Source organism: Plodia interpunctella, chromosome 26 (genome assembly GCF_027563975.2).
Source record: "Plodia interpunctella isolate USDA-ARS_2022_Savannah chromosome 26, ilPloInte3.2, whole genome shotgun sequence".
In the NCBI taxonomy this organism is placed as follows: Eukaryota; Metazoa; Arthropoda; class Insecta; order Lepidoptera; family Pyralidae; genus Plodia; species Plodia interpunctella.
In genome coordinates this window covers 1,722,187-1,749,726 of record NC_071319.1, presented here as the reverse complement: position 1 = coordinate 1,749,726, position 27,540 = coordinate 1,722,187, and the positions used below count along the sequence as shown (strand labels likewise).

The following is a 27,540-nucleotide window of genomic DNA, read 5'->3' as shown; positions in this document are numbered from 1 at the left end:
GCATCTGACTTATAAATGAAAAAAAACAAGTGACATTTTCCCTTAATCGTGGATCTAAATCTTCAACTTAGTTCGCTAAAAACATGGTATTACAAGATGTCGCTAAACGACGTTTAAGAATCAGAACATGAAGTTAAGAATAATTATTATTTGTAATAATAATAAAGTTATCGCTAAGCTTTTAAGTTTTTAAAAAAAAAAAAGTTTATTTAAAAAACACTTAATGTCCGCAATTCTCTCGGCAATTCATTGTCGGGGCTTCCCCCCGTGTGAATTTCGGGATGATGAAGAAATATCCTATGTGCTATTCTTGAGTGTTGGTATTATCAAACATTAACACGCACACATAAACATTCATATTTATTATTTTTACAATAATACTAGCTGCGCCCCGGAGCGTCGCTCTCGTGCGAATGTTGGGATAGAATGTACCTTATGTATTATTCAAGTTTATATTCTAACCGTGTAGCAAATTTCATAACAATCCATCCAGTAGATTTTGCGTGAAAGGGTAATAAACATATACACACAAATCCTCAAAAACTTTCGCATTTATAATATTAGTAAGATGTTTGATGATTATTATTTGTGTGGAACATTATCATAAAGCATTTAATAACGTCCTTGTCGATGGAGCAGGCATCCATTTTTATCTACGCCATAGATTTTACGTCACGACACTCGTCGTTTCATTATAGAGTTGATTTTGTGCATATCTAAAATCTAAAATAATTAATAAAAAATGGGTTTAATAAAAAAATGAAAATATCAAATATAATTTTCAATTAAAGATTTTTGTATTTGAGTTTGGAACAGCGTATTTACATAATCTCTCTCTCTTGTCCACAGGCAGTAGACTGGTGGTCAGTCGGCGTTCTAACCTACGAACTCCTCACCGGCGCGTCTCCCTTCACCGTGGAAGGCGAGAAGAACACACAGCAAGAGATCACCAAAAGAATAGTGCGATGCAGCTATCCCGTACCCACCGAAGTTAGTCCAGAAGTCCAGGATTTCATCAAAAAGTGAGTTTTTAGTCGGTATTTCAGTAGACCGTGCGGTCTTTTCAGTAGACGATGCAGTCATTTTTCATGCCTAAACGCTCAGTTCAGTAGCCTGGACTGATCATTTAGGCATTAGGATGCCAATTATTGAAAGTTAACGAGCTTGCATGATGTGTTATTGATGGTACAACAAAAGTTAAAAATATTTGTTTCTCACCAAGTCTCCTCCTCTTTTCAGACTCCTAGTAAAAGACCCGCGGCGCAGACTCGGCGGGGGCGATGATGACGCTGAGGAACTCAAGAGGCATCCATTTTTCCAGGTTTGGTCTTCGTTCCAAGGTCAGTTGATGACATTTCAACACTACATAATCCTAACGAAATATGCTTTAACTTACTATTCAAATATGCTTTAATTACTATCGAAATATGCTTCACTTTTGTTAGAAATTCGTAGAATCTGAAAATCCCATTGCTAACGTACGTAAGAATAGATTTTGCTTGAAAAAATTAATTGCAAAATAATGATCACGGTAAACCTAGGGAAAATTGGTGGTTTCTTTCACTTTTTAGTCATCTAAGGGGAATTCTAGAAATACTCTCTTAGTCCTTAATGAACCTAAATACCAAATTTCAGATTTGTACGCTTAGTTGTTTAAACTGCGTTGTCTGTCGGTTGGCTACCGCGAGTTAAATATTGGTGATTGATGAGCTGTTTTTGATTGAACCTGTGTTTGACCTCGGGTAATTAACTAATCTATTCCAAATTTCATCAAAATCGGCCCAGCGGTTTAGCCGTGAAGGTGTAACAGAGAGAAAGACATACAGACTTTCGAATTATAATATTAAGGCGTGAATAGGCATTTTTTGAGCTTGCATGTAGTGATCCTCCCATCGGACTAGATTGAAGTCAAACTTTATTGTTTTTTTTTAATAAACTTACTAGCGGCCCGTCCCGGCTTCGCTCGGGTAAAAACATAATAAATTATACATCTAAACCGTTCTCAGGAACCACACTATCTATATTGGTAAAAACAGCGTGAAAATCCGTGCAGTAGTTTTTGAGTTTATCGCGAACAGACAAACAGACGCGGCAGAGGACTTTGTTTTATATAATATGCAAATAAATTTGAATTTGAAGGATTCTGTATGCCACTGCCGGCCAAAGGCCTCCCCTTTTCTGCTTCTCTCAGCTCAAATTATTAATAAAAAAATTTACATGGATTGCTAGATTACTGTAACGATACAAAAACTCAATAATATCACAACATTTCCGCCATCAGAACCTCGACTGGGAAGCGGTGGCCCGTCGTGAGATTCCGGCTCCGTTCGTGCCGCAGCTGTCCCACCCGACCGACACCAGCAACTTCGCTGATGAGTTCACGAGGATGCCGCCCACCGATTCGCCGGCTCAAGCGCCCAAACACCATGATAAGCTGTTTCTTGGTAAGTTATAACGCCCTGGTACTTCAATATTAAGCGAGACGTGTTGTGTTATTGGTCCTGGTACTTTTGCGAAATTCGAAATGGTAAAATTAACAATGACACGAGCAATTTTGCTGATGAGTTCACGACGATTTTGCCCACTGACTCGCCGGCTCAGGCCTAACGGCCTAAACATCTTGGTAAGCTGTTTTTTGGTAAGTTATAACGCCCTGGTACCTTGATGTGAAGAATTCTTAAGGAAATTACTTTCTTGGTAAGTTGTCACGCTCTGGTACTTCAATATTATGCGGGTCGTGTTATTTTTTGACGAGGTATGTTGTCCTGAAATTGGAAATGGTAAAATGAGTGATGAGTGATGATACTTCACTTTAAAATGACACGAGCCACGAGCTTCGCTGATGAGTTCACGAGGATGCCGCCCACCGATTCAGCCGCCTAAACATCATGATAAGCTCTTGGTAAGGTATGGCTCCCTGGTACCTTGAAGGTACCGTGACCACAATACTAGGACAATATCACTCGCTAAGGAACTCCTTAGTTCCAGTAATATCTTCAGTTCTAGCAATAATACATCATTATTATATCTTCATCATCACTATGTAACAACTTGGTTGATGAATTCATGGATGCTGACGCCTCACATGCCCCTAAGATTCTAATACATCTATGTTAAGAATCAACTCTTATCTGAGCGTTTTCCTGGTTCCTTCCTCAGTCGAATGATGTTGTTAATTATCAGGTACCATGGTTGTGTGTTTCTCATTCGTACAGCAAACACGAGAGGGCTATGTTGTCGTGCTATCCTAGGGCGGAAACCACACTGTCTTGTCAAACTATTACCAATTGATCCACTATTCGAAAACTGAAACCAGAAACTACTATTTGATCATGATGACCACTATATTTCAAAATTATTTCATTAATTCATAACATAATCTTCTGCAGGTTACTCGTACGTCGCGCCGAGTATACTGTTCTCGGAGAACATCATATCGGACCAGATTTGGATGCAGGCCACCGGGCAGAAGCACGACAAACTCAAAGGATGGGTTGCCAAAGTATGTTACACTACATGTTTATTGACAATAATGGATTATTCTTTCATTCCTTCCACGTCTTAAAAATAATACCTAAACTGTAATTTTATTTAGGTACTAGATGTTGCCCGGGGCTTCGCCCCCGTGGTAATTTTGAGATAAAATATAGCCTAAAGCAATCTTGGATAATGTACCTTTATAGTAGTGAAAGAATTTTTGAAATCGGTTCGGTAGTTTCGGATATTACCCGCCTCAAACATACAAACTCACAAAAGCTTACCTCTTTGTGATAATAGTATAGATTTTCTTTGACGTGCTCCGAAGATATCGTCTTTGGAAAAACCTCCCATTTCTGTTGTAACCATCCCTTATCGAAAGCCCGGCGATGGCTTTCGATAAGGGATGGTTATCATGGTTATCGGATCATCATATCTTCGGCTTGTCCAGTGGCGGATTTGCCCTGAAGCCCAATAGGACTGAACTTAAGGGCGGTCAGATATCAGGGGCGACCAATCGTAAGGCGGCAAAGAAGGTTAATTCATATGACCTAAGACACGAGTGATAGGAGCTGAGAAAAGGGCGGCTGGTCTCTGCAAACCAGTCACTTAGTCATTTGCGATATTTTTATCGTCTTAAAAGTGTAAACTTAATAGACTTTTTCCCGTTCAGGACTCCCCATTCTTCCAAAAATACGCCGTGGACCTCAGCACCCCACTGCTGGGCGATGGTTCCTACTCGGTCTGCAGAAAGTGTATTCACAGGGCCACCGGCAAAGAGTATGCCGTTAAGGTCGGTGACTATCATTACTTTATTATCATTATTAGATGTTGCCCGGGGATTCGCTCCCGCGGGAATTTTGAGATAAAATATAGCCTGTAGTAATTTTGGATAATGTACCTTTCTAATGGTGAAAGCATTTCTCGAAATCGCTTCGGTAGTTTCGGAGATTACCCGCTTCAAACATACAACCTCACCTCTTTATAATAATAGTATACTGTTTACGTTTTCGCGAATTTTACTTAACGTTGTGGGCCACATTTGACATAATATATAGTTATTTTTATTGGAATAATAATAAATATAATTAAAATGGGTACATAAAATGTGCGCTCTCCTTTACGAGGTTGCATTCATCAATTTTGACAAAGTGTGAAATGTGATTAAATTGGCTCCACTTTAGTTCTGATTTGAATGCATTATTATGATAAGCTTAACCAGATGGTGTACTCAGGATTAGCTCCCGACGAGGGAACTCCTCAACGGTTTACAACCCGGATATGTTGTTTTTTTTTTTCAATGAATTAAGATCTCATTGACGACAATGTGAGCTTGTGTGAAAAATAACGTATTTGTAAGAAAATTCGTTGACTTATTTCGTTTTATTTTCAGATAATCTCAACCCAGAAGAAAGACGTGAAGCAGGAGATAGAATTGCTGAAGGCGTGTCAGGGATGTCCCTACATCATCACTTTACATGAGGTGTTCCATGATTCGGTGAGTTGGTATAAATATATAGGATATTTATGTGTTTTTGTGGTTACATGGCGAGGTTCATGCCCCATTTCGACGACCCAGCACGTTGCGGCTTCGTTGTTTTAATAGGTTCTGTCACTGACTTACGTTAAAAGTCGATACAATGTTTGTGTTATTTTGAGTTGATTCGTCAACATGATCGAGTGCAACGGAGTAATTGGGAATGGCTTTAAGACGAATCAAAATATTTATAGAAAAATTGTAACACAAATATAGAAAAATTTGGTGCCTCAGTGGCGCAGTGGTGAAGTGCTTGTCTCTGAACCGAGAGGTCCCGGGTTTGATCCCCGGTCGGGTCATGATGGAAAATAATTTTGTTCTGATTGTCCCGGGTTTTGGATGTTTATCAAAATATAGTACTGTTGACTGTTAGTATCCCATAACACAAGTCTCGAACTTACTTTGGGGCTAACTCAGTGATTTGTTCATATATATATATTGATTACAATCGTTATCGTTGCCTCCACCAGGCGTTCACGTACATAGTGACGGAGCTAGCGGCGGGCGGGGAGCTGTCGGCACACATAGCAGACGCTAGAGGGGGGGCGGGTGAGCGCGCCAGCGTGCGCGTGCTGGCGCAGCTAGCGCTCGCCGTGCGACACATGCATGCGCGCGGCGTCGTGCACAGGGACCTCAAGCCCGAGGTCAATATTGTCTTCCCTATATAACATATACCAGGGTTACTGCTATCAAACGCAAAACCTCCTAAAGACTTAATCGGGTACATCAAAACGAGCAACTTTTATTCTACGACTTTTCGTGATTCGTAGTTTTTTTTTTCTTGCGATTCGTAACATGAGACAATACAGTAGCTTTATGTAGCGGAATCGAACATAGAGTTAACGTTTTATAGAAACGACATTAAAACTTTAATTTTTTTTATTTTTATTTATCACGTTTAGACAAAAGTGGTAGAACAAAAAATGTTAGTCTTTGTGTACCTTACGCACCTTCGGTAGGTTATGCGTTAGATACCAGTAACCCTGTATAATCTAAACCTAGTTATCTATATTATACTCTGCTAACTCGTTGTGATCTACAATCCCAAACTATACATTTTTTCATCCGTCCTAATAATCCACACACTTGTCATGTTCATACATTTTTGTAAAATGCAACCTAGTTTCAAAATTTTTATTATTGAAATCATTTTATTTTAAACGGTAATGGCGCAATGGTTAAAACTGTGGATCAAAAAGTCCCAGGTTCGAATCAGGTACTCGTACCACACATTATATACCAATCTTTATATAGTTTTCATCAACTATCACTTGATTAATTGATTATCAACTTGTGAAAAGACGACGGCAAACCATTCCATTGTTTAATTAATTTATTTATCGAATTACAATGTTTCAGTATTTACTATGTATTAATAATACCAAGAAAGTAGTTGTGTGTTTCATTCCGCATAATGACCACGACCCTCAGCCGTGAGGAATACGACTATGAAACAGAATAACGTTGTTTATGTGTTATGTGACCCAAAGATAAACAGTTAATAATTATCTTTGATACTCCACAGAATATTCTCCTGACAAGCAGTCGCTTGAGTGAGGCAAGGGTCAAAGTGGTTGATTTCGGTTTCGCGAAGCGGGTCCCTCACACCGAAGACGACAGGGCCCGCATGATGACACCGTGTTTTAGGTAAGTTTTTTTTAGCAGAGTGTCCAAAAAATTATTTGTTTTCACGGCTTATTATTTAAGTTATATTATCCGATATAAAATATTTGTATTTTACAAATATTTTTTGTTATTTATAATTAAGAAAGAAAGAAATAAAGTATTTATTGCAAGTATTTAATGGGTACAAAATTGTTGTTTTGTGTTTTAAAATGGGTTCCATACATTCAGCCTATTTGGCATACAAATATAAATAACCATATCGTAATTGTATTTAAAAAAAAGTGATTTAAATAATTTCATTCCATTGTAAAATATTATCTACCTATATCAATTTACAATTTAAAAATTCCCGAACACTGTAGAAACATTTATCATTTTACAAAGTATAGTTTTAAACGGTTTTAGTTCTATTTTTTTATATCTACAGAGAGTTTATTGTAGGACTTTACGCAACTACAGTAGCAATTAATTTGTGAATATTTAGTTTGTACAATAGGAAACAGTGGTTTATTTGGAAACCTAGATTATGAAGGAAACACTCACAAAAAGTATGGTAAAAATCTCATATTGAACAGAAAGATACACGATTCAGCATTTTTGTAGTGATTATGTAAGAAACGATCGCATTTTTCCGCGAATAAAAATAAAATTGTCTTTTATGTATTATATACATATAATATACAAATAATGTATATATTTTTAATCAGCACTCTGATCACAATCGTAACCTGTTTTGATATACTTTTTGACTATGTACATTATGTACTTTAATATATTATTAGAAAAAAAATTGTAAGAAACATTAATGGTGAGCCCTTCTGGTATGATAGGGACCAACACTGTTCAAATGAGTTTCCTTCGGCATTTCTTCTCAGCAGTGGTCGTTCTGAAATGCCAGTAGTTTGTAGCTTGTGAGAACTAACTGTTTAATATATAAAACATTGACGTGAAAAGTGCCTGTGAAGGTCTGAATGATTTGAATTTGCCAATTTTAATTTTTTGCTTTATTTTAAATTATCCATATGTATTGCAGTTTGCCGTACGCGGCGCCGGAAGTGGTGTCTCGCGCGCGAAGCTCTAGTGCTCCGGGATACAGCGCTCGCGTCGATATGTGGAGTCTGGGCGTCATATTCGTGAGTTTGAGTGTTTTATTTCTATTATTATATATTATTTATATACTTCTTAGGAAAGGAAATCCCTTCTTAGTGCTCGCCTAAACTACACCTCACCTACACACCAAATTTCAGCTTTCTACGCCTAGTAGTTTCGGCTGTGCGTTGTCTGTACGTCAGTCACTCAATAACGCATGAGTTATATATGTATGTATTATATATATAACTCATGAAAGTATATATGTATATATATTAGAAACAGTTGTTTGAAGATTGGTCGAGTAAATAGAGCGTGAAGAGGCAAGAAACAAATTTTTTTTCGCTTTTATAATACTAGCTGCGCTCCGGAGCTATACTCCCGTGGCAATTTCGGGATAAAGTGCCCATTATTCCAGATTATATTCTACCCGTGTACCAAATTTTATAACAATCCGTCCATAACAAACATACATTAGCATTTATAATATTAGTATTATTACCCGGGACTAGCTTTAGTGGGAATTTCGGGATAAAAGGTACCTTACGTGTTATTCCAGATTATATTCTACCCGTGTACCAAATATCATCTAATCCTCATCAGGATTTAGAATCATCATCATATGGCAATAAAAATATTTAACCACAGTCCAAATGATATAAAATATATAAAAAAATACACACATATTTAATAACCATCTCAAGGTTTTTCTTTTGGACAAATGTTATTACAGTATCGCAGAGTTCTTTGAAGATCAAATCGACCGGTGATACCTTCGACCCTTCATCTTATTAATTTTAATTATTTTAATAATTTAATGCATGACAATTAACAAACAATTTCATATATTTAAGTAAATGGCATCTAGCTGCCCCTAATGTTTGCTGCGCCCTCGCAGGGCGTTACCTGTACTTACTTATTATGTATGTAATATCTAACATTACCACTTGTGACATTGCCATAAATGAATCTAAATCATACCAGGTTATTATCACATGTATAATGTTACCGATGTGTTTGTTCCAGTACTGTATGCTGTGCGGGAAGGCGCCATTCCAGCCGCTGTCTAAGAAAGAGCCGGTCACAGCTTTTATGGATAGGATTAGGACCGGGGCATTTAGTATGGATGGTGAGTTCCAATTATTTTATATAAATACACATTTTTAACGGTGGTTTTAATCGGGTGAATTTTCCTGGGCTTAATGTTCTTTTACCTTGAAATCTTTTCAGATGTGTTTCACCACTATCTGATAAAATTTTATATGAATGTACAAATAGTATTGGCGGCTGACGGTCGTTCGAATCAAAAGGGACCTTATTGCGTCAGTTTGGAAGATTTGGCTATGATTTTACAAACGGTCCCCGCCTGACGTCGCCTATCAGCTGTTTTAGGCTTTGTGTTCCTTAGTCGCCTCGTACGACATCATGAGGGGATATGGAGTGATCCTATTCTAGGGCAGAACCACACGCGGCTAATTTTTTTTTAATATATAGTGGTATTATAATATGTAGTGTTATATTTGTATATTTATGAGCATGTGTGTGTTTGCGTTATTAAAATAAATATTAGGACAAATGACACAGATTGAGCTAGGTCCAAAGCTGAGCGGCGTGATGACACATTTATTTGCAGGGCCGGAATGGAGGTCAGTGTCTTGCGAGAGCAAGCGCGTGGTGTCGTCGCTGCTGAGCGCGGAGCCGGCGCGGAGACCCAGCGCCGCGCGGCTGCTGCTCGCTCTGCGGCTGTCTGCCGACCAAGGCTTCAGGCTGCAGGTGTTTCTCTCTTCTGTTCCCTACCCTATACGCACGAGGGGTCTTTTTAAAAGCTTGCAGTAGTTCATTGTTACTATACTAATTATTGTAATTATGTATCTGTGCACAGTCTGAAATAAATAATTTCATTCGGATTGTTCACAATTTATCATAAATAAAACTATAAATTAAATTTAAATCGTCGGATCGAGTGTGTTATCGCTAACACTGGTGTCAGATTTTATTCAAATCGCCTAAAGGCATCTGACATGACTATTTTCACGACTACTTACCGCCATCTAGTAGTCAACCAGTGGGCAAATTTCCTCACGATGTTTTCCTTCACCAGAAGCAAGTGGTGGTCGATAAAAACTACTATATATGAGTCGAATTGGTATACAAACTCGTGCCACTGCACGAGTAAAATACGAACCTGAAACTTCGGTCGACTTCGATCCACAGGCGGTCCACCACTTAAATTTAAATGACCGCAGGCTTCAGATATCCATATGGTCCGTTTTTTAACGACATCATTATGAGAGCTTACTGTATTACATTGAATTTAAATCACAAAACTCAATTGTATATTTCTATTCGCAGGACATGACCAAAGCCGACCTATACAAGCGACGCAGCAAGAATAAACAGCGGAAGTCCAGCGAATCCGAACCCGGGACCTCCGCCGACACACTCGACACCGACGAACCCAAGGAAACCTCACTTATGGAGACCATAAACAACCTCAAAAACAGAATGGACAAGAATTCCATAGAGAATGACGTCGAGCTAATCAAAGCTAATACCCAAGACACACCTGCGACGGAAAACAGCGAACCGCAATTTGACATTGACGAAATTCCTTCAGTCAAACCAGTAGAAAAGACTTATTCCAAATCTAGATCTAAATTGGACGATTATATCTATGTCGAAAGCAGTCAAGGCTTAGACGGTACCGAAGTTGCGTTCCCAAAAACGACGCGCAGTAAAAAGTCCAAATCGCCCGTACCAAGGAAACGCAGGAAAGTCGACGCGAAAACCGAAAAAGCGGAAACGAAAGAGGTCGTTGGTAGGGAGCTGCGGAGTCGCGTCGAGAATGGCAAACGTAATAACGACAGACCAACCAAAGAGTCTATAGAAAATGAGAAAATCACTCGAGTTACTAGGAAGAGGAAACACGAGGAGATAACTAAACCCGTTCTGCGGGAGAAGGGACAAAATGGCCGCGCGTCCAAAACTGAAGTGAGGAAGATCGCGCGCGCGAAGAAAACCAAACCCATTCTAACCATAGACACGGACACAAACGTCAGAATGACTAGATCGAGACGGCGTAGACTGGAGATCAGTCTGTCTCCCTCTCAAGTCAAATCTGTCGTGCCGGCGTTTTCATTCGAGTCGGATCGGCGAATGAATTCCGTCGAGAGCAATCGTTCGAGTAAGAAGAGGAGTATTAAGAAAAAGGTGGAGGTGAAAGCTAAGAAGACTCCCGTCCGAGCTACGCGGTCGAGAGCGAATCGAAGGTGAAGTGGTGTTGTTTGAGTGCGTTTCGGATGATAGATGGCGTTATGTGTAATGTTAAAAAAAGTGAGAAAAATACAATAGTGATAGCAGTTTTAACCGAACCAATTTGAAGTGAAGAAACATTATTTCATGGAGTATTGGGGTGTGGATTCATATAGAAAAGCTTAATGTGTTTTTGATGTTGTGACTGAAAGACTGATATGTTGTTTCTGTAAAAAAAAATTGCGCCGTTGTTACAAAATGTTGATTTTAAAAAAAGCATTAACGACATGTCAGTTTTTGTCTGTTTGTCTGTCCGCATCGGCACATTATTTTCTGTATATGAGGCTGTATCTCTCTCAACACGAGTTTAAGAAAATAAATTGTTAATGTTACACACAGCGTCAAAATTGAATCAATGTGACAGATAGTGATGCAATAATGAACACTTGCTCATTGCGTGGCGCAAAAGGAAGAGAAAAAAAAGTTATTTATTGACATTATAAGTTATATCCTGTAATAGTCGACGACTTTATTAAATCACTGGACTTTTACTTTTATTTAATCACTGGACTTGGCATTCGATAAATAGATGCAACGATTCTGTCCAAATCTAGAATTTGTCAAATTTGATTTTCGATTGTTAATTTTATGCATGTATTAACATCAAGTTTCAGATTTTAGAATATTGTGTTATTAAGAATGCCACGTCTAGTCAGTGTTGGTCGTTTTAGTTCGACCTAGACGGTCGGTTTAACAAGTTTTTATTTTTTAATTCGTTTATTTAATGTTACTATTAATTTTAAGATCCTTAAAGGCGCGTATCGATGTTTTTATTGTTGTTTTTTTTTAAATGTATTTTGCTGTCTCATGACTGTTCGTGTATTAGACCAAATAAATACATAGAATCATTCTGTACAAATTTAAACTTGGTATATACCTTGAAGAGATAAAGAAATTCTCGAGGTTCCCACGGAAATGGGACAAAACGGAATTTATACACGCGTACGAAGTCGCGAACAATAAATCGCTTGCTATTTACGAAATAACAATATTTTGGTTTAGAAATTTATAAATTCAATTCTTAGTATAATTATAGATATATTGTTTAGTAAAATATCAGCGATAATAGCAAGAGATGTGATTTATAGAGTCATAGACAAATGTTGCCCAACGCTGAGGATTTGTCCACCCCGTCAAATATAAGACGTGATTCTGCTAAAAAAAACGCTTAACATATCTTTACGCGCCTTTCATTACCATTAGTTGTAATAGATCCTTTGACGTTAATAATTTTAGACATATTTAGGTTAATTTATAATTAAATTCGGTGTGAATGCACTTAGGTAATTAAATAAAAAATTATCGCGTCTCCAATTCATGCTATCCTTGTCACTCTTATTGATAGAAAGGGACGTAGTCATAGACGGATATAGAAAAGAGTAAAAAAGGAATTATTTTAGTGCGAATCTTGCTGGTTTTTTATGTATAATCAATAAACGTGATTTATATTCAATAGTGGAGGGGAAATGTTGGATTTTAAATGTATTATTAATTTTAATATATTTTTTTGATTTTTTAAAGTGAAATCAAATCCATTATTACAGTTTTTATGATTTTGCGCGTTTTCGAATGTAACATCTCGCGATTTTCTCACTGAAATTTTTCCTTTATATTTTTTACAAATTCTGCTGTAGTTTTTTTTCCCTTTTCATTTCGATACAAGTTCATACATAGGATCTCTTTCCATTACTTTGTGTGTGTATATTTGTTATGATACATTTAATAGTTTAAATTTGTAAATTACTGGTTTGTTAGGTATTGTAAACTTCCACAAATTTAAAAGTTATGTGTTTTAAATATATAATAATATATATATTATGTACATTTACGTATGGTAAAAGTGCCAAAGCTGTTTGTTTTTTTTTTTTTTGTAAAAAATAAAATCATTTCACTGCTTTTTTTGTCAAAATTTTTTTCACTCTAATAAAATTTTTTTAAAGCGCTTTTGCCAAATATGTTTTTTTTTTTATTATTTCTTGTAAATATTTAGTATTGGATAGCGTTTAGTACAAAATCGGTGGAAGAATTATATATATAATTGTCTATATGTATTTTAAAAAGATTAAAATCTCACACGTTTATTTTATAGTGGCGTGGTTTCGCTTTGATTTGACATTGTGTCCGCTATACATCGGCCATGATCGTGGCATATCGACAAACATTGATTAGTTCTACCAAATTTTTTATCGAACATTAGGCATCTTAATCGTCGCGTGTGCTAGTTTCATTAGAGGCTATAATGCCGCGATAAAGAAAGATTCGATTGTAATTTTTTATTTTGTCCAATATTATATATCTCTGTAATATTACTAAAAATGAACTATTGGACTAATAATTGGTTGAGTGGAATACTGCCTTTAGTTTTTCTTTGTTTCAAAAGCGACAAACTGAACTACTACATAACCGAAGTCAGACAGATGTCAACGCGAAACGTACATTGCTTTGTGAGCTTTTTACTTACCAAAAGGAGAAAGCAGCAATGTACGCCCAAACCGCCAAGTTCGGCGAACTGTTTGTCGATAGCCTAAGACAACTAAACAATATTCAGCCGACACAGTCAAGTTACCCACTCTGATCTTTATGCCGCGGAGATAGAGGCGAATTTGTAATGAATTTGGGCAGGACGATGTGCTGTTGACTGTACGCCGTACGTAGACAGAGACACATCGTCATATTTTTCGTTTCGCTCCTACAATAAAAAACGCGCTTTGTATGATATAAATCGAAGAGGTGGTAGTGTAATGGTTAAGACGCCCGCCTGTGGATCGAAAGGTCTCAGTTTCGTATCCTACTCGTGCCAAACATGAGTTTGTATACCAATCTGATACAAATATAGTAGTTTTCATCGACCACCACTTGCTTCCGGTGAAGGAAAACATCGTGAGGAAACCTGCACACTGGTTGACAGTTTAGTTCACTAGTGTGTATGCGACTGCCTGCCACTAGATGGCGGTAAGTCATGTCAGATGCCTTTAGGTGACTTGAATAAAATCGGACACCAGTGTTAGCAATAACACACTCGATATGTCGATGAACCGGGAAGTTATATGGTAATTGAAGATCTCATTCGGCTACTCTAGCTCGTCTTTAGTTTTGTATTGTCGTCGATAACAGCGATTTAGGCCGATGTGTGTGAACATACTACGCTGAGTATTCTACGGGTTTATGCCTTATATCATTAGAAAAATGCATAGCAAAATATCTGCTATGTATTTAGTTGGATCAATTTGTAGTACGCTACAACGTATTAAGGATTTTTCTGTCAACTTTTGGTGTCTTGACGATGTCAAAAGTTGAAAAAAGTATTTTTGTATTTTATCATTACTGCTCTGTACACTGAACACGGAAAATTATTGTTGTAGTTATGGTAACCATCTTTAAGGACTGGACTGAGCACTTTTTCTAGAAGAGAATGTAATAAAAGAAACATCTGTCTTAGGCTTTTTATCTGTATCTCTGTTTCCTAGCGGAATTGTATCACTTAAAAATTAACCTTATTTAATTAAACTTAAAGCTGGTTTTCATTTCTTTTGAATCATTCGTCAGATTATATTCATAGCCATATACGGCTTTGGCAATATGATATTTAGTATCAAATAATGTCTTTGTAGGTTTACCATAGCAAATATTACGGTTACTGTAACGATAATAAAAATGTTCATGTTTGGCCTACTAAATGCATTGTGCGATTTTGATATTTACATCACACCATTCGAGTCGATTCGCCGTGAGATTTAGCTAACCAATAACAGTGCGCCATTGTGACGCAAAGACAACAACGATGGTTGGATCGCCGCGTCAAAATCGATTCGATAGTGTGAAGTGAAATGCAAACACGCACTAGGGTTTATTACGATATTTACTTTCGATTTGTTAACACGGACTTAAGTTTTTAACCCACCAAACAATTGCTGGGTAAAATGTTCTTCTATTCATTCATATTCATTCTGTTTAATTCATTAAAAAAATGAGTTTAAGGTCTGTAAGGTGTGATAGTGACAAAACATACTTTAGCTTAAAATGTGCTTAATTTTTTTTTATGAATACGAGGAATAATCTTTCGAGCTACAAATTAATATTATATTATAATTAATCCCTAAATAGCCAAGATATATTTATATCGTTAAATGTGTGAATATCAAACAGAAATCATATCTGACTGGTTTTGAACATGAAGGCCCAACTACGCGTATCTAGAATTGTACTAATATATGTTGTAGATACGTAGATAGGTTTGAAATTGGAAATGTTAAAACTTTATTGTCAAAAAAGACGGGCTTTAAATGCTTATTCTAAAACTTACTGCACGAAGAAACTTAAAAAAAAAACTTCTAATTTTGATGGAATAATAAAAATGAATAAATTCTAGAATACTTGATATACTATTTCTATATTAAAAAAAAATGTTCTTACAATTATTTTCTCACAAATCTTTCTATTATTCCTTTTATTTTAAGTATCAGTATGATTTTGTATTTAGTAAAAATGCTACGAACCAAACATGTCTTCATTAAACTCAGCACACGGATATATCATTAAAAATTGCATATATATACATAACTATATGAAAGGATTTCAAATAGTAATTTAATTCTTAATGAAGTTATCAAATGATGTGTAAATATCGTGCTTTAACTGTTAAATTGTGATAATTATACTCGCTTTTGTTTTGGTCCTTGATGTTAATGATCTTGGCATGTATATTTATTTTAATAAACGCTATACAAATAAATGTTTACATCTAGGGGGGCTACCATGAAACATAAACAACGAAGCACGTCATTGCGTTCACATGTTCTCTCGTTGTTACACGATATGGTAAAACGAGATAGCATGAACGTTAGACCTTCTGACAGCGAAATATATGTTTTATTACATAACAAATTACTAATATGTTTATAATATTTGTATCGCGTATATATTAATAAAATATATTTTCAAGATTGTTTACCTCTATTTGAGTACCAAAAATTGCGAGTGTAGTTTGATAAATGTAAAAAGATTTATCGCATTTGAAATTATAGCAAATAGTAATGAATAAAACAAGATTTTTCGTTCGTCAGATATTAATAGACTCGTTGATTAATATTGCTTGTTGAAATATTGTTTTCATGTTAATATTGATCGAACTATATAAATCTTATTCTACATACATATTTAGTTCAGCTTGTTTAATATTTGTGATGAAAGAAAAATCTGTTTTATTATGCAGAGGACTGTGCCTGTCGTTACAAATGCTACATGTGAAAGAGATAGAAAGAATCCGTCGTCTATTTCTGTCACACGTAAGATTTATTAATGAGACAGGTAGAAGTGTAAAATGAAATATCAGATTTTTACTAAACATTGCTGTGTAAAAAGTGTATGACACATGAATGAAATAATAAAAATATCTGATAGTTTGTTATGTATATTAACGAAAACCTTCGCCCATGTACCTAACGCTGTTACATAAAATCAATAAATATATTGTGACTCAAAATGCATTATATAAAAGCTGTATATTCAGAATTGCGTTAGATTGGGAAATCAAGTTTACATCAATTAAATACACAAAATGTTTAATTGAATGTAAACTATTGATAAGGGTTAATGAGATTAACGGATAATAGGTCTTAGCATGTCATAACTAATCTGATTGTAGTAAAAAGAAACATTTTATTCATCTATTGGCAAAATTGTGAATCTCTACATTCGATAAATCTGAACTGGGACGCCATGCTAAATATTTTATTGTTTTATTTTTAATATAATCAGATTAGTGTGATGTCGCGAAGCCCAAATGCGCCATTTGAGGAACGATTCGCTTTTAATGTGTCTCGCTTACTCCTTTGTGTGTGAGGGAAACGGCGACATTTTTGACAGTTGTTTCTAAAATGGCGCGAGTTATAGGAAATTGAATTTCCAAAGCTAGATCGCGAGCCTTCACGTCACTGAATGCGTGGTAAAAGTGCACTTAATGGAATGTACCAAAAGATATATAATTTTTTATAATAAAACGTGTTAGAAGTTTATTGTAGTCGGCGTTGAAACAAATTTTGTAATGTTACGAGAATGCCGGCCGAGATATTGGATTGTAATAAATATACCATTTTAACATTAAAAGTTGGTTTTATTATGATTCTCACAAAACCGCATTTACTTTTATAACGATAATGAAATACCAATACCTTCGAAGTTCTTCAAGAAATTCACATTTGAATTTTTTAATAATAGTTTATTCAGATAAATTTGTGATTGCAAAAAAAAAAATAGTATATATTAGTTGTACCGTGGGTTGTATATACTCTCTGTCCTTTATTCGCATAATTTCAGATCATTAAAATAGCAGATCCTCAATATAACCGAACTATATTATATTATTAAAATAGCAGTATGTTGTCAGACCATTGGCACGCATATCATCCTTGACGGCGCGACAGTCTTCATGTTCGACACCACACATCCAACGGAGCTTTGTCATCTCCGTGACTCCCTTTTGTGCCGCTTGTGCACCGACCACGCTTCACAGCCATATAGATGTACGTCTTATAATGGAGACCTGTCCTAAAAAGCCTGTCCAGCATTTTTTAAATCGCAAACTCGCAAATGATACCAATTAGCTCCCGCCACTTTGCCATGCAGCAGTGTCTATAACCCAAATCTTTAAATCCTAAATGATACTGTACCGTCGATAAGTGCATACACAAAAAACTACATAAAAAAGATAAAATAATAATTCTCAAATACTATACACATTTTATGTAGGAAGTGTAACTTTGGAGCCACTCTTTCCAATTCATTCCCCAAAATTTTATTCGTTACCTATCACCAACCAGTACAAAGCTATGTTGTTCCAATGTTCCTTAGGTACTTTAAAATAAGTCTCAATAAAGAGTCTCAAATGATTACCGAGAAGCAACGCTAAGAGAAACTTAAAAATAAATGGTTGAGTTAGCCCCAGGGTAAGTTCGAGACTTGTGTTATGGGATACTAACTCAACGATACTATAGTCTATATAACTTAACGATACTTCATATTAGGTAAACTGACCGGTGATCGAACCCGGGACTTCTAGTACAGTCCGGCATGATTTGACGTAGCCATTAGGCCACGGAGATTGCCTCTTCGATCCCGAAACGTGCAACGTAACGAAGCATGTTACGGATGCACTTCAGTAAATTTACTATTTACAATACCCACCTATAATAAATACCTATATATTCTGCAACAGCCAAATTCAAGAAATCAAATTGTCTAATTTTTGCTATTGTTCACTAGATGGCGTTTTTTTATTATTTTGTATTTCCGTTGTAGCCCCGTTTTGAAATCGGTCATATGGTCGTATGGTAATTTAAAGTTTTCAACTATTCGATAATAGATGGCGTGATATGCACATTTTTTTATTGTGACGTGATAGGGGTAGTTATAGTAGGATTTTTCAACTACCGTTAATAGTTATTTATATATGGCAACATCAAAGATGGCAGTGTGGCAGACAGATGTCATGTCAGTGGGAGATGTCGAGTTTTTACTTTTTTGTGATATAAAAAATACCTATACAATTTGTCGATGTTCTGTGGTATTAATTATGTGAATAATGAGATGAAAGTGTAAATAAATATTAGGATAGTGTTTAATAGTGATTATGGCGCATAGTGGTGGTGTCCTTAGTTCCGATATATCAAGAAGGAACCCCCAAGATGAGTACGAATTGGTCCAAAGAATTGGATCTGGCACTTATGGCGATGTCTACAAGGTACGGATATTTTCTACTCTTGAATTCTTCCTCTTCAACTTTAATTATACCGTTATACGATTATTCATACTATACAAAGTTAAAAAAAGCAAAGATTTTGATCAAATTTCGTATCAATTCTTTCGCCATAAACGACCTATTATTGTCATTTTTTTTGTCTTTTGGATCTTATGGTATTCATTTTAGTGCTTAATTGAACGATTTCACTATATTAATTAGTTCACGTGGTTACAGAAACATTGTTAAAAAAATGTCATAGATCACGCCCATTTGTTTTTTTTTTTGTCCTTGCCAAATGCACCTGCTTACTCTGATCATCATGAAGCCACAGTTGTGCTCAATTTATACATATCAAATAGTATCACCTGGGACTAAGAATGTACAAACAATAACAAAATGCATAGGTATGTTATTAGTATCATATCGATTAACTCCAGTTGACTGAAATTTGTATTCTTCCATTGCATCTGCATCCGATTTAAATACCTATAAGAGCAACTGGTTATGTAAAAAGCTGACAGACATATTCTAAAAGTGATGGTAGACTTTATTGTTGGTGTTCATTTTTATAATATTCCTTTATGTCTATGTCATACATTCTCTCTCTCTTTGTTACATGTTGTTATTTCGTTGAGTTGAGGGCTATGACACCTGCTGTGAGACAGTACAGTAGCATTACGTAGCGGAATCGAACATAGAGTTAACATTTTATAGAAACAACATTGAAACTTAAAAAAATAAAATTTTTGTATTTATTATGTTTAGCCAAAGTGGTAGAACAAAAGATGTTAGTCTCTATGTACCTTATGCACCTTAGGTTATGCGTTAGATACCAGTGACCACATATATTTTTCTTTCATTTTGACAATCAAATGGTTTGTGACATTATTACATTTTACATTCAGAATTTGATGAGTGTAATACACCTATAGCTATAAATTAGGCTTGTGGTATCTTCAAGGATGATATTTGCATGCCGATAACAATTAGGGATGTCAATGACGATTTAAAGCAGAGACGAAAAAGTAGATATGCTGACCTTGGGTCTTGATGTCCATTGGCTGAGGAAGAAACTGGCCAAATAGAGCCTAAAGAGAAATAAATTAGGCATCCCACTGCTGCAACTAAACAAAAAGTTTATAGACTTTATGCATATTTTTGTTTATTTGTTTGACGAAATCTGGTTTCTAACCTAAATCAAAATCAATCAAAATCAAATCATTTATTCAGAAATTAGGCCTCCACGGGCACTTTTTCATGTCATATTCTAAATTAAATTATGTTTACCAAAGCTAAAAACTACTAGCATTTCGGAATGACCACTTCTGAGAAGAAATGCAGAAAGAAACTCATTCAAACAGTGTTCCCTATTATGCCAGAAGGGCTTACCATTTTTTAAATATAAATTTATTTATAAGATCTTTCAATCACAGGTGGGCAATCTTAACCACTGGTTTAGTTACTAAAAGAGTTATTAGGAAAGTAAACATACCTATTGAAAGTCCAAAAGTAATGCATTGTTAATTACCATGAAGGTGAATATTCGCATATTTTACAGAAATGTGGGTTAGGCCATTACACAAGATGTTGAATATTTCAAACTGAAAATGTTTGCCTGTTTTAGAATTAGTTATATGCACTTTTCTAAGTTTAAGGAGTTATTTTGTGTGGATTAAGTCGGTAGGTGGGAAATGATCTTTTGTCTTTGATGTTTATCTAAAATGTACATTTATAAAAAATACTATTACTACTACTACTGCTACACCACAGGGCTGCACAGCTGGGAATTTGGGGATAAAAAATACCCTATGTGTTATTCCAGGTTATATTCTACATGTTTACCATATTTCATAACAATCATATGCTCACAAACTTTCGCATTTGTAATATTAGTAGGATGGTAGTATATTTGAGTTTGTATCCCTTAACATAAGTCTCAAACTTACTTTGTGGCACATTGAATATATCCCAACTTATATTTTAAATGCGAAAGTAAGTTTGTTTGTTACCTGTTCACACTCTATCTACTCAACCAATCTTCTTGAAATTTCGCATACATGTAGTTTGACGTACGGAGAAGGACATAAGGTACCTCTCATCCCGGAAAAATACCTGCTCCCGTGGGAAATCACGCGGGCGAAACCGCGGTCTAATACGACTTTATTTATATTTTGACTGTTGACATTCTGCATACATATAGTGCAATTATAACGATCGTAAACAATGATAATCCCCGCGGATTGTAATTGATGATTAAACACTGACTCATAATTAGGCTCGGCCTTGCGTTTGGTCATTCTAAGTAATTATACCGCAATACCTCCTCTTTAGTCAATAGATGAGGAAATCATTTGAAACTGCCAATTCCAGTTATCAAAGACGAAGAAAAGTAGCGATTAGCGAACAAAATAACCAAATTTCTTTACAATGAGTGCTTTCATTTACGGCAATGGAAAACCAGCAATGTGTTATGCCTATTCCGTCAAAGATAAATTTCTTCAAAAACTAATGTTTTCCCTTTATAATTTAGTTGGTATAGAAATGTGTCCATGTTGAACTTATTTGATGACTAGCTTTTGTCAGCGGGTTATCCCGCGTGAATTTGAAACAAACGTGATTTTCATACAAACTTGCATCCTGTGTCTTTATCTACATGTATATCAAATTTCATCAAAATCGGTCCAACGGTTTAGCTGTGAAAGCGGTACAGAAAGACTTTATAATATTAAGTAACTATATGGATAAAACTGGGCTTACAAAATAAACAGTATAGAGCGCTATTGCTACCAAGTTAACCACATGTTTTATTGACGCAGATGTAAAATAAGAACAAACATTGTCATTTTAGGGTTCCATTACAATGATACAGAACGATAAACTGTAACACTTTATCTTGAGCTCGTTGCGCCCCTATGCTTCAGTCCTGTGCGAATCTCTCATTTCCGCGTGTTCCCGGTCGCGTACTGGGTTGGGGTCAGCATAAAACATGACCTTAAAATGTAGAAGATTCGGCTGTATTATACAGTTGGCCGCCTGTCCGACGTCAACCTTCCTTGGGAATGCTTTTTTTTTTTACCAAAATTAATAACTAATCTAATCGCCGCGAACTTGGACCTCGCGAACACAATACATTTTTGATGAGTTTGTACAAGATTGTACAATATTTCAGAAACGAAAACATTTTATTTTTTAAACGGAACCAAATCTTTGTTGCGCCACGAACTTAAATATTGTATTGGCAGATCCTGCCTACCTTTTAAATTTCATCAAAGTCAGACCAACACTTCGAAAGTTATCGCGTTACAACAAAACATAGGCACATTATTTATGTTTGTAACGCAAAAATAATTTTTGTGTATGTATTATACATACACATACAAAAAATGTATTTTTGCCTCAAGTTGATTTGTAAACCGTGCTCGCTTCGCTCGGTCTGAGGTGGCGCTGGTGTGCGTGGAGTAATCGCCTTAACTTAGAATTGATTTAGAAAACTGCCGCTATGGCTTGCTCACATGCAAGCTTACTTACCTTCGTTGGTTTTTCGCAACTATCTAAGGCAATTAGGATGCAGATCAAAATCAAAACTCACCCAATTTTTAACCCCCCACGCAAAAAGAGGGGTGTTATAAAGTTTAACGTGTCTGTCTGTGGCATCGTAGCTCCCAAACGGATGAACCGATTTCCGTTTAGTGTTTTTTGTGTCATAGATAATTTTATCCCGAGTGTTCTTAGTAATGTTCCATGAAAATCGCTTCAGCCGTTCAACGCGAAATGTATATTGAAGGTCGGGGTTTTTTTTAATTTGTGTAACAAATAAACTTGTTAATTTATTTTCTCTCTTATCCGAGCATTTCTCGGTTGCTTCCTAATTTTGCCCAGGGACCGCTTTCATACTTTTTCGTCACCACTTCGCACTATCGTCAGCATCCCTAGTTGTCGGACCATTGTCACGCATATCATCCTTGACGACATCAAGCCAGCACTTCTTGGGTTTGCTCCTTTTATTTATCAATAGCAAGCGGAAGCGGCGTAACCAATGGTTTGTTCTCCACGTAACTTTGCTGGTTTGTGCAAGACGTGGCCGTACCAGTAAAGAACTGAATTGAAGAGTGAAAGAAAAACTGTTTATTTGGTAAATAAATAATAATAGGAATTACGTGCCTATATGTATACATAAGTTTTTTCTTTTTTGCTTTTGACGCCTAATTTCTGAATTGATCTTGATTTTGAGACTTTTTTCTACCAAATTGGTTCCCGCTCAGCATATATTATGGTATTAACCACGACGCTGGGCGCTTCCGCAAAATTATTGAGTCTTTATTTAACCTATTACACCTAAAAAAATCTTAAAGATTAACATTTTAAAATAGGTAATTAAAGCTTTGTGTTACTTTTTTCTAACTTGGCGTGCAAGTTATCGCCATCGAAGTCCATTGACCTAATTCGCGGCACTTTAACCCCCCGGGTGCTATTTGTAGAACACTATAGGGTTTTTTTTTAACCCTACCACCCCCATATGGCGTACGTTTTCGGGTCATTGCTGAATGGATCAAAATGACACATAATTAAAATGTAGTTAAAGAATTATTTTCGGAAATAAAAGTATTTTTATTTTATTAGCTGTTTGAGTCCCACTGCTGGGCAAAAGCCTCTCCTAACTTGTTTTTTAAGCAGTTATATTTTGTTTATTATTTACAACCGCCCGCTACGTTTTTGTTCGCGGTAAATAAAGATGTATCTTTGTGCCAAATTTCTTCAAATTCGGTCCAGTAGTGTTTAAGTTTATTCAGTTTCAAAAATACCTACTAAAATTCGAAAATAGTTATCATTCTTAACTTTTTATTTATTGATAGATTGTAATATATTATAGTAAAAACACGGGGTTTTCCTAACTATTCTAAGCCCAATCCCAACTTACATTATAAATGCGAAATTAAGTTTGTTTGTTTGTTTGTTCAAGTTTGTTCAATTCCTTAGCTAGCTTCTTCAATTAATGTTAAAAAATTTTGACTTTGATTAGTTATGTTTTGCCGCACTCGAGCAGTGACGACATGTCAACAAAAAAAAAACACGTAGAGGACGGGTCATAAAGTTTATCATTTCCTGAGCAATCGGATAACGACGGACACAGTCCTTTGTCTCATCAATTTGCAGGCAGGCGGTAACCACATTCGATTCTGGGGTCGACGGCCTCGCACACTTTTTAAGGGTTATCTAATCAACTATCTGCGCGCCGGGGCTTCTCTCCCGTGGGAATTTCGGGATAAAAAGTACCATTGTGTGTTAATCCAGCTTATATTTTACCCGTGTAGCAAATTTCATAACAATCGGTCCAGTACATTTTGCGTGAAAGACAAACAAACATAGGTACAAACATACACACATCCTCACTAACTTTCGCAATTATAATATTAGTAGAAAATCACCAGCTTCGTCTACAATGTTTATATCATCTATATAATAATCATCGCCTTAATTTTCCGGTATGAATAGTACCCTATGTCCTTCTTTAAACTTCAAACTACATGTATGTAAAATTGATGATTGGTTGAGTGAGCTCTGTCTGAGCGTGAAGAGGTAACATATAAATAAACTTTCGCATTGGTAATACTAGTTATAACTACTTCTAGAGTTTTCTCTGTCTACGCCTTCTTCTTGACCATACTTCTTATTTCCCTCGAGGACTGTTTTACGCAGTTAGACCTCTATTCTTCTTGACCACCTTCTCGGTATGTGACATCGGCAACTGTGCCGACATCGCAGAGAGGAGAGGAGAGGACGTAGTTGACATAAGTACTGGCCTATGTCAACTACTTCCTCTCCTTCCATATAACTCTGTCAGTTGCCATTTCATCTTCTTCCATCTTCGTATTTATTCGTATTTTTATTTGATTGATATCGCAAATTTCTCTGTCTAGTCACGCCAATAGGTACACTACAATCTAACCCCGGGTTGACTCATCTAACGAGGCCCCTGTCGGTATTAACGGACACTTTGCGTTGACCCTTTCATTACTCATAATAAACGTAGCTGCGTATGATTATACCGTACACCGTTGCAACAATGTGCCGCTTGTGAATTCGGCTGAGTTTTTATTAGCGTTACGTTTTCGTAGCGAATTTTTATATCCATACTTACCTACTTAATATTATAAATGCGAAAGTATGTCTGTCTTTTTCGCTTTCACGGCTAAACTGTCGGACCGATTTTGATGAAATTTATAATATGCATGTAATTAAAGATCGTTCAAGCATGGCTATTTTTCTTTTTCAATAATGTCATTTGGGGGTTAAATGACTGTAATAGGGGGTGAAAGTTTGTATGAAAATCGTGTCTGTTCCGCTTTCGCAGAGAAATTCACGTGTGCGAAGCCGCGGTCAGAAGTTTTTCTGAAAATTGACAACGTGATAATTTTTAATAATTTACATTAACTATGCTACAAAATTTCAAGGTAATTTTTTACGTTACCCAAAGGTAAAAATGGAGAAAAGGTATTGCATTACTAAACAAAGTCGCTCTCGCCTGTTTTTAGAAACTTTCTTCTTTAAAACCACAAAACAGATTTTGATTGAGTCTTCCCTGTCATTTATACGAGTACAATTCATTCCTGTAAGTTAACATGAAATGCCGCCGCGCGTGCCAAGTCGCCAGTTATATTACAAAGTTTACTGTTTATTTTCAGGCGAAAAGGCTTAATGGCAACGGTGAGCTGGCAGCCATCAAGGTGATCAAGCTGGAGCCGGGCGAAGACTTCGCCATCATCCAACAGGAGATTCTGATGATGAAGGACTGCAGGCACCCGAACATTGTCGCGTATTACGGCTCCTACCTCAGGCGGGACAAGCTGTGGATCTCTATGGAGTACTGCGGAGGGGGTAGTTTGCAGGTAACATATTATAAATTTATAGTAAACCACCGTACATCTGACCTTCCCACTCGGGCCTCCCGCGGTCGGTTGCCGACGCGATATAGAGAATGGCAATCTCTTTCAAACACCTGATACATGGCGCATGCGCACTACGTCATATAGCGCGCCGTTTGCCCCGACGCCTCTCTGCTCGGCAGTCAGCCATTAACCGGCAAGCTATTCACATCTTCAGTGTACCTACACTGATGTGCCGCGATCCGCGCGCTCCCATATCTATCGCGACTTTTATAATTTTAAGGGATTTTTCCGAACCCTTCTGTATTTTGTAACCTCCTGTGTGTGTGTGACAGACAATACTTTTTATATGAGACTACCTCGTTTTCTTACACCCCTGAAACCCTTCTCATAAATTGTTTTTTTCCGTGTGTTTTTTCTTACCTTAAAATAGACGAAAAAGCATACAGTGCCACGTGCCGCCTTGAAATCAGCCAATCAGATCAAAGATTCGCGTTGACGAACCATGATGTTGATTAAACTATCGGCTATCGATACTAATATACTATCGATAGTATTGCTCCAAAATAGTTATCGATAGCATCGATACTATCAATAAGCCTATCGATAGTATGGCTATTTTTCGATTGAAACTATCGATTGTAAAATTATCGATAGTTCGGCAACACTAGCAACGAAAATCTTCTATCTCTTTCACGTACGCTATCTATTCGTCTTTAATTTTGTATTTTCCTTGAACAATTTCTACAAACTTCGCGTAACGTAAATCATTCATTCATTCATAACGAAAAACAGTACAGTTTTATATAATTTTTTTCACTACACGTTTGTTGAAAGTTAACTTTTTTCCAGGACATATACCACGTCACCGGGCCGTTGACTGAATTCCAGATAGCCTACATGTGTCGGGAAACGCTGACCGGCCTGTCCTACCTTCATAGTATGGGCAAGATGCATAGGTAACATACAAATCGTAACTATATTTATCTAACCATCACTGCTTAGTATAAAACAAAGTCGCTTCCCGCTGTCTGTCTCTGTGTATTCTTAGATTTTTTTAAACTACGCTACGGATTTTGATTGATTTTGATGATATGGGTGATTACGCGTAATGACCCGTACGCACGTACACACACAACAACTTTCTAGGCACTATTAATGGAGTGGTTCGCCAATGCCTTGTGCATTTCACACACAAATTAATAGTCAAGCTGTGTGCAGGTTTCCTCGCGATGTTCACCTTCACCGGAAGCAAGTAGTGGTCTACGAAAACTACTATAAATAAGTCAGATTGGTATACAAACTCATGTGGCACGAGTAGGATTCGAACCTGGGACCTTTAGATCCACAGGCGGGCGTCTTAACCATTACACCACCACCGTGTCACTTGTCACAATCTAACATATTATATTTTCTTTCAGGGACATAAAAGGTGCGAACATCCTACTAACAGAGTGTGGCGACGTCAAGCTGGCAGATTTCGGTGTCTCTGCGCAGATAACGGCGACCATAAACAAGAGGAAGTCTTTCATCGGCACTCCTTATTGGATGGCTCCTGAGGTCCGAACGTTCATTACTTGGAAAAATTTCATTCGTTCATTCTATCATTCATTCATTTGTTCTTTCAAATTGTAGTCTTACTCTGTCATTACATAAAGCATACTTTAAGCATTTATTAGTTGTGATTTCCCCGTTTCAGGTCGCGGCGGTTGAGAGGAAAGGCGGTTACAACCAACTCTGTGATATATGGGCTTGTGGCATCACAGCCATAGGTAATAACTTTTTTCACTTTTCATGCTCATAATTGGCCATTCTACTTATTTTAAACTTTAGTTTTTCATTATTTATTGCTTAATACGTAGTATAAAAGGTACGTG

The 27,540-nt window shown here is 36.5% G+C and overlaps 2 protein-coding genes across 5 annotated transcripts in view; both read left to right on the top strand.

Annotated features, from left to right (window-relative positions):
• LOC128681269 (ribosomal protein S6 kinase alpha-5-like) overlaps positions 1-12,428 on the top strand; it is a 72,471-nt gene extending 60,043 nt beyond the window's left edge. For both annotated transcript variants that reach the window (XM_053765069.2, XM_053765070.2), the window contains exons 7-18: positions 850-1,022; positions 1,240-1,321; positions 2,282-2,444; positions 3,390-3,502; positions 4,151-4,270; positions 4,871-4,975; positions 5,485-5,658; positions 6,540-6,661; positions 7,674-7,773; positions 8,756-8,858; positions 9,363-9,502; positions 10,082-12,428. In XM_053765069.2, the coding sequence (XP_053621044.1) occupies positions 850-1,022; positions 1,240-1,321; positions 2,282-2,444; positions 3,390-3,502; positions 4,151-4,270; positions 4,871-4,975; positions 5,485-5,658; positions 6,540-6,661; positions 7,674-7,773; positions 8,756-8,858; positions 9,363-9,502; positions 10,082-11,002 (2,316 nt within the window). In that variant the 3' untranslated portion in view covers positions 11,003-12,428. The remainder of the gene's footprint in view (positions 1-849; positions 1,023-1,239; positions 1,322-2,281; positions 2,445-3,389; positions 3,503-4,150; positions 4,271-4,870; positions 4,976-5,484; positions 5,659-6,539; positions 6,662-7,673; positions 7,774-8,755; positions 8,859-9,362; positions 9,503-10,081) is intronic.
• Positions 12,429-18,519: 6,091 nt separating this feature from the next.
• Positions 18,520-27,540, top strand: part of hppy (happyhour) — a 32,889-nt gene continuing 23,868 nt past the window's right edge. For all 3 annotated transcript variants that reach the window (XM_053764963.1, XM_053764962.1, XM_053764961.1), the window contains exons 1-5: positions 18,520-18,779; positions 25,463-25,666; positions 26,516-26,622; positions 27,085-27,223; positions 27,363-27,435. In XM_053764963.1, coding sequence (XP_053620938.1) covers positions 18,669-18,779; positions 25,463-25,666; positions 26,516-26,622; positions 27,085-27,223; positions 27,363-27,435 — 634 coding nt within the window. In that variant the 5' untranslated portion in view covers positions 18,520-18,668. The remainder of the gene's footprint in view (positions 18,780-25,462; positions 25,667-26,515; positions 26,623-27,084; positions 27,224-27,362; positions 27,436-27,540) is intronic.